The following is a 7,959-nucleotide window of genomic DNA, read 5'->3' on the forward strand; positions in this document are numbered from 1 at the left end:
TCTGGCAGTCGTTCTTCCCGCGAACCATACGCAACTGGAACAGGAAAGGGAGGTAATGACAGTGGCACGTAAAGTGCCCTCCGCCACACACCGTTTGGTGGCTTGCAGAGTATAGATGTAGGTGTAGATGCCAGCAGGCTCATGTGCAAGCGCTGTTCAGTTGCACAAGAGCAGTACCTTCCCCCGCTACTCTGGCTACTTGAAGCCAGATGCTAACCGGAAAATTTTTTCTGGTGCACCCAAGCTGCCAGATCCTCACATACGCATAGCACTCTGAATTATACAGGGGACATGGGTAGTCTCCATGCAACCCATGTTTACGTTTTGTGGTTTTGAGTGGTTTTGCTGTTTCCTCTCCGTGTACAGCTGCTACATCAAATGAAAACAAAACTGATTTCTGTGGCTGGGAACTATAAAGTGAATTAAAATACATTCACATAATTATGAAAGGCTGAAATATATTATTAGTTTGTTTTCTGATTTTATTCCATTTCTACATTTTTGGCAGACAAGCAATGAAGTTACATTTGTTGGTTTGCTAGAAAAATTTTGCTTTTATTAATGTTTTCCACTGAAGCAGTGAATTTGTTTGGAAACGAAATATTTCATTCCACAGTATAGGGTAGTTCCAATTGTTCACTGAATTTCAAGTGCACATTTTCATCTTCTGGCACAGATGGCATTTTGCTATAATGAAGAACCAAACATGAGATAGTACATTACTGGTACTCCGAGAAAATAGGTGTCATGGAAACCACACTGGAAAGTGTAATGTCAGGTTAGGGCATACTTCATTGTGAATCTGGACATATGAATGTGCAGTTCAAGCTGAATTATACGTTTTAGTATGGTTTACGAAAGAACTTTATATTGATGTCAACTTTTAATCCTTTATAATTAACTCGGCCTGAATCACCAGATGCCATCAGAATTGTAAACTATAATTTTTTCAAGATGTCTTTCTTTCACTCAGATGAATGGAATATATTACAGAACATATGATAAGTCACACTTCCTTAAACAACATCCACATTAACCTTCATCAAGATTTTCATTTATTCATTATCTGTATAAATTGTGAGCTGGTGAATTGTGATCTTGAGACAGACTGAACTATTACACGATAAAGTTGGTAATTTTTGCTTACAATAAATGTCTGAAATTTTCTCATTGTTGCTTAATAGCAGCTTTCCGGACACTGATTTTCATTGGCCCAAAACCATGGTGTGACAATAAACAGTGAACTTAAATTTTGTACTCGATTGCTTGAAGTCGCCTCCCCAGTGCCCGGGAGCATATACATACTATACAAGCCACCTTTTTTATTTTCTGCAGATCATGGCATGCCTCACTCAGTTATAGAGGACTCTGTAATAGTTCTTGCACTTGTGAAGTAGTTTATCGCATGCAATTCGATATTATGACACCATGAGCAATTTTATTATGACATTGTTGGCATGAATTTTTTTCACCCTCACTCATTATCAAAGCTCTTTCCTCCTTGGCTGAAAACTGCCTGATCCTAAGACCTTGTAATGGATCTGGGAGATGTTATTTTTTTTACTGTATTTGTCGATACCAAATTGTAAATGTTTTTTTTTTTATACTTTTTGTCAGAATTTATTGTAATTTGCCTTATTATATGTTAATTTACTTATGTTTTTGAGAGTGAAAGCATATTGATTACTATTAGTAAATGTATCAAAGAATAGCAAAGAGACTGATTAAAAGTGGAAGCTTGTGTGTTGTGTAAAATGTCTTTGATGCTGGAGTCGTCTTTGACTATAGTCAGTCGGCAGCTAACTCTTGGTGCGTGTTGACGGAAGAACAATGTGAAGGTCGCCGTCATAAATAATTTTGAATTATATTACTATTTTCTTTGTATTAACCATAAAAAACAAACTGCATTTGAAGAAATGGTATTTGAAACACCAAAATGAGGCAAACACGTTGAACCACGTCCTTTCTGCAGCCGACAAAGATGCATTGTGGAATCGTACTTAGACAACTGAAGCCAAGACTAATATCGCCTTGCAAACGTCTAACGGAAAAGGTACTGTCACGAAATATGGCAAATTTAAGTAAATAAAAAATAGTGACCATATTTTCAACTTGTGTCTTAGCCGGGATACAATATTTCAACCTGTCAGACAAATAGTAGAAACAGAGGGTATTAGCTGCCCTCTTTGCATTACTGCTACAGGGAGGAGAGAGGATTGGGGTACCATTTAGTGTTGGATTTGTAATCTTAAAAATTTAAGTTTTATTATGTTTTTAGTAAAATTGGCAAATAATATTTAACAAATGATTAAATATATAGTTGATACTGAAACTGCAGACACTGAAGAGGGTGTGTTCCATTCATTTGTAAAGGAAAGAAACTCCATGTGTCAGAGTTGACTGATTACATTTGAAATGTTTAGACACAGCCTTGATTTGCATCTGCACTATATGGATAACTTGTGATTATCGAACTTTGTACTAGAATATGTGTGAGAGGTGCTTAGAAATTTTCTCTTCCTGTCATGATTCTAAGCTTACTTGTTAACATTGTTTAGAGTAGATCTCCAAACCTTTTCATTAGAAAGTAGAATGTGTGAGTGTAGGTACCTCTACAATTGAACTATTTCGAATGTTGTCTAGTAAGTGGAAGTGACTTAAAATTATGGTTATTAGGAGTGGAACTTTCTGTGTAGTAAGCTTGTATTCCTGTGTGATTAACTTTCATTACAGTGGCCATTTTTGTGATACGCAGTAATAATTTTTAATGATCTCTTAAAAGTTTTTCTTGTGTGGATGTTTTTTAGCTCCTGTGATTATCTACATCTGTATTTACATACATCCTCCACAAGCCACTATACGGTGGATGGTGGAGGACACTTTACACCACTGTTAGTCACTTCCTTTCATGTTCCACTCACAAATGGAGCGAGGGGAAAACAAATGTTTGTATGATTCTGTACGAGCCCCGATTTCTCGTTTTGTCTTCAGCGGTCCTTGCATGAGAAACATGTTGGTGTCACTAGAATTGTTCTGTAGTCTGTCACAAATTTAGGTTCTCTAAACCTGCTCAGCAGTGTGTTGTGAAAAAAATGTCTTAAGCCCTCCCTGTGTTACCATTTGTGTTCAGGGAGCTTTTGCTTAATCAGGGTGTATACGCTATGGGAATAACCCAGGAATTTTTTCATCCGGGAGAAAGCCGAGGTATTTTTTATAATTCTGGGAATTTTTCATTATTTTAGGCTTCAGTTAAATTTTTTTATTTTGATTGGTAAGAAGTGATTAACAGCAAAATGTGTCAGACTTTAGGACGAAAAGTATGGAATACTTCATAACAATAAGCTGCTGCTGATGAGCGTGATGTCAAAACTGTTTACATTAACTTCGTTTGAGCAGTTGCCCGTGGGCTCACAAGCATGCACATTGGAGTTGTGTGTGGGCAGTACCTTCTCCTGCTTCCGGCTTTTTGAAGAGTGGCTGTTAGCTGTATCAGCAGTAGCAACAAGCAGCTGGATGCTACCTGGTAAAATTTTTCTGGCACACCCAAGCTGCCAGGTTGGAGCATGTGCGTAGCAGTCTTGGTTGTAGTGGGAAGGGGGGTTAGCGTCTGCATAAGCTGTGTTTCTGTTTAGTGATTTTGCTGTTTCCTCTTCATTTACACTTCTCACATCAAGTGGAAACAAAATGGATTTCTGTGGTCTGGTGCTATCAAATCAAGTAAAATACATTCACATAATACGGAAGGCTAACATATGTTATTAGTTTGTTTTCTGATATTATTTTATTTCTGCGATTTTGGCAGTTGATCATCTTGCAGAACAGTGAAGCTATTTTTGTAGGTTTGGTAAATAAATGTGGCTTTCATTAATCTTTTCCCCAGAGGCAATAAATTCCTTAGAAGTGAAGTGTTTCATTCCGCACGATTGGCTAGTTTAAACTGTTCACTGAATTTAAAGTGCACCTTTTCATTTTCTGGCATGTATGGCATTATGCCATAGTAAAGAACCAAACATGAGACAATACAGTACTGGTACTCCAAGAAAATTTGCATCCCGAAAACCACACTTAAATCAGAGTGCACACTTTAAGCTCAATTGTGCGTTTTAGTATGGTGTACGAAATTCCAATGCTCTTGGAGTATCCTAGTTCTTTTATGACGTCATGTAACATTCCTTAATACTATATATGTACAAACAAATGGGCTTCCTACGTCGTCATAGCTGCCCACACACAGTAATGCCTGTTTTCTGTTGCTTGCTCTCTGGCAACTACTGAAATGAAGCTATTTATAACAGGTTGCGGGAAGATATTGTGAATGGTTCTCTGAAAAGCATTAGTTTAAAAGTAAATTTTCTTTTACGCAAGATGAATTATGTTGCATGGATGAATCTGCAATGAATTTCTTAAATCGCAGAGCTTTTGACTCTTTCACAACTTGACACATTGAGGACTAGCCACTTAAAATGTCGAGCCCAGAAAGACTAGATATTAATGTCATTATTTAAAATTTTACTGGCACACACAATTATGTGAAAGCTTAGCTTTTCTTGTAGCTTTATTAACCTTAAAGACCAATATTATATGTGAAAGCTTAACTTTTCTTGTAGCTGCAGTACATACATTAATTTAAACCATTCTTTTCGTATTTGCGTGTTCACACGACTTACCTCTGATGTTCTTGGCTGACTACGTCATATGTCCTATACTTTGAATATCTGCTGTCATTGGCTCGGTGAGATCACATGACATGAGCTACAACTGGCTTACAAAAGTGCATTTTAATCTCGATTTCAATGCTTTGTAAACTAACATGCTGTTTCGAATCTATACTTTCGTACTATAAATACAAAAATTTGCAGCTTACTGTAATATAAAAATACATAGTGCAGATGTTCCTGCACATCACAGATCTTTTCAACAAAATCTTTTTGGCGGGTTTTTTTGTTCTGTGAAGTTCCACACTGGTGTGTAAAACCTTTACCATTCAAAGGATTGATATTTTTGTTGCTCCAAGGGAAAGTATACTGTCACTTATGGAAAAATGTATTTCTCACCTTGGAAGAAGTGTTTTTTCATGTGGAAAAAGTGCATTTTTAACCGGGAAATCTGGGAACTTCCTTTTTGTCCGCGTATACTTGCTGGTAATAAAAGTTGATCAGATCTGCAGGTAACAAATGTAACTGATAAATAATGAAAATATTTCATAATATTAATCATTGTATCTGTACAATTATATGCTCTTTTGTCAAAGGCTTGGATTATGTACTTGTTTTGTGTGAAATCAATAAGAGAGATATATAAGTTACGGTTCTTTCACATGCTCATTATTTCAGGAGAACATTCAGTAATCATTTTAAGAGAGGTGGAGGATGCAGTAGCAGTTATGGGACTTTGTTTTTATTCACCTGTCAGATTTGAGTATGTCACTGTCTAACCAAGCTGTTGCTAATAAACATTTGAGCACAGCCTGTCCTGTGGTGTACAAAGAAATAGGCTTTCCTTGTGCAACATAAAATGCAAGCAATTACCAACCAGGTGGTTTGTTTGTTTGTTTTGTGTGGTTAATTTGGTTGGTTCAGATACTGGGCTGCTTTGTGAGAGATGTATTGGATTGTAAATTATTTCCGTGAGAACATACATAGTTCTCGAGCTACAAAAAAACTTAGTTTAAAGTGGTACTTTGAACCAGGTACTTTAGACAACCAAAGTAATGTCAGAAGTTGCATTTACTTGGAAGTGTGTACAGTCTACAAATGTTTATTATTCAAGGTGTCTCGCAGCATTTATGTAGTTGATAAATGACATTTCTTATTTGTCTATAAAGAGAAGGCTGCTAGCTTTTTATATTTTGTAATGTGATGGAGTATCAAGAAATACGCTCTTTGTCAGTGGTTGTATAAAAGATAGAATATAGTATGATGTAAGTGGATAGATTAAAAATCTACTCACCAAGTGGCGTCAGGAGAACTGCATATAAAAAAAAAAGTTTTACTTATGCAGTCTTCTGCAGTCTTCGGAGACAGTGGCCCCTTATGGCAGAAGGGGTGAAGGGAAAAGAACTGGAGAGCTCTCTAGTTTCTTCCCCATCACCCCTCTTCCTTCCCCTGCAACCAATCTTGTTTTCGTGCTGATCCCAGTGAGTAGCTTTTTTTATCCATCCAATTACATTATGTTGTCAAAAATTGATTATTTTTGTTGTTACAGAATAAAATATATTATACATGTTATACACTATATGCTGTGGGAGACAGTAAGTATGTGTATATTTTATGTTAGACTTATTTAGTACTTACGTGAATTTTATTTTTAAACCTTCATAAAAGTTTCTACACATGTTCTATTAATTTAATAAATTTTCCAGCACATTCTCCTGTTCTGCTAAATAAGGCTATCATGCTTTAAAAGACCCGTGACATATTTTGTTATAAATGAAAATGTAAAGAATGAAAAATTGTACATTAGTATAATGGAGAAATTTTAAAATAAAGAGTTTGAGAACACATGAACAGCATTGAAAAGAACCCATCAGCATTCAGTACATGTTTGAAAGAGCAAAATCACAAAACTATGTGACAGAGTGCATGTCAACTCTACGCATAGCTGATAGAGGCAAATATCTAAATATTCTTGATGAACTAGAAAGTTTTACTCACATGATGAATGATCTTAGTAGTATTCTACACACATAACTGTGTAAATGAACAATGAAATTGCACGCATCACGTAAACAGAAGAAAACATTACACAAGGATCAGTATCTTGAACAACAAAATATACCACTGGTCTTATAAAGCACTATTAACCTCATTTGTATTAATAGAACGTTCTAGAAACCAAATAAAATTAATAGAAAATATACAAAAACCTCATGAAGACTCAAAAATAAAATTATATTATGTTTTGAAACAGTCTAACACAAAATTATAAACACACAGTAACTCCCAACCATATTTCCCATGACGTGTAATATGTATTATTATGTACACCTTCTATACACTATGTGCTCATATGTTTCTCAAAACAAAAATCACACAGTACCTGTAAAATAATAGATATCACAGTGGGTAATAACTGACAATGAACATAGTAGAATCAACATATTGTTGGTCATCTATAGTGTTTGTTTACACAACTTTTCCCTGCATTCTACACTTAGAGTGTGAGGCCTACTGTTTTCTGAGGTTATGTGCTTGATACCAGTCTAGTAGACCAAAAATATAAAATCAACAATCTCCAGACCAACTAGAGCTGGAAATAAAGACGTATGTTATTTTGTCATGTGTCTGAGATAGTGCTATTTGTGCTATAATTGTTAAAAAATGGAAAGAATTTTTCCAGTCAGTTCCTCATCTTTAAAAATGTTAATTTCTTTTTTTTTTTTTTTTGTTGCAGATATTGAACAAATTGTGAGTGGCCCATGAATGAAAATTGGCTTTCATTGAAACTTCCAACAAACTGAAGCACCTTATTTCAGTGTGCTGCTGGTTACAACTAGATTTTGAATACAATAAAGACTTTATAAATAATTATTCTTTTAGTTGGCCATTCTTACCTGAAACAAAAATTTTTAATAGTTTGTTCTGCTTCGAACAAACCATGTTCTACTAATACAAAATTCGTACATAAAAATGTGGTAGTTGAGCAGTACAGTATTATATTTTCTATTTGTTCAAAGTTTGTATAAACATTTTTGCAATATTAATTTAATTTCATGAAAATATTCATAAAAAAAATGTTTAAAATTTTTGTGAATTATGTCCATTTTCCAGTTTTCAAGCAAACAGATACATGCAGAAGTGTCCCAAAATAGTGCTTGCTGTTGAATACAGACTTTATTAGTATGAAAGGGTTGCCACAAGTCCTGGAACTCAGGGAAATTAGGGAATTTCAAATGTGTCAGGAAAAAAAAAATTGGAAAATCTTCTCTCTCTCTCTCTCTCTCTCTCTCTCTCTCTCTCT

At 35.2% G+C, this 7,959-nt stretch overlaps 1 protein-coding gene across 1 annotated transcript in view; it reads left to right on the forward strand.

The window, feature by feature from the left end:
* The window catches only part of LOC126236361 (eukaryotic translation initiation factor 3 subunit D), a 69,408-nt gene extending 61,882 nt beyond the window's left edge, over nt 1-7,526 (forward strand). Inside the window, exon 10 of the mRNA XM_049945593.1 lies at nt 7,393-7,526. Within this exon, the coding sequence (XP_049801550.1) occupies nt 7,393-7,421 (29 nt within the window). The 3' untranslated portion in view covers nt 7,422-7,526. The remainder of the gene's footprint in view (nt 1-7,392) is intronic.
* The last annotated feature ends 433 nt before the right edge of the window (nt 7,527-7,959 follow it).

This window comes from Schistocerca nitens, chromosome 2 (assembly GCF_023898315.1).
Source record: "Schistocerca nitens isolate TAMUIC-IGC-003100 chromosome 2, iqSchNite1.1, whole genome shotgun sequence".
NCBI classification, from domain to species: Eukaryota; Metazoa; Arthropoda; class Insecta; order Orthoptera; family Acrididae; genus Schistocerca; species Schistocerca nitens.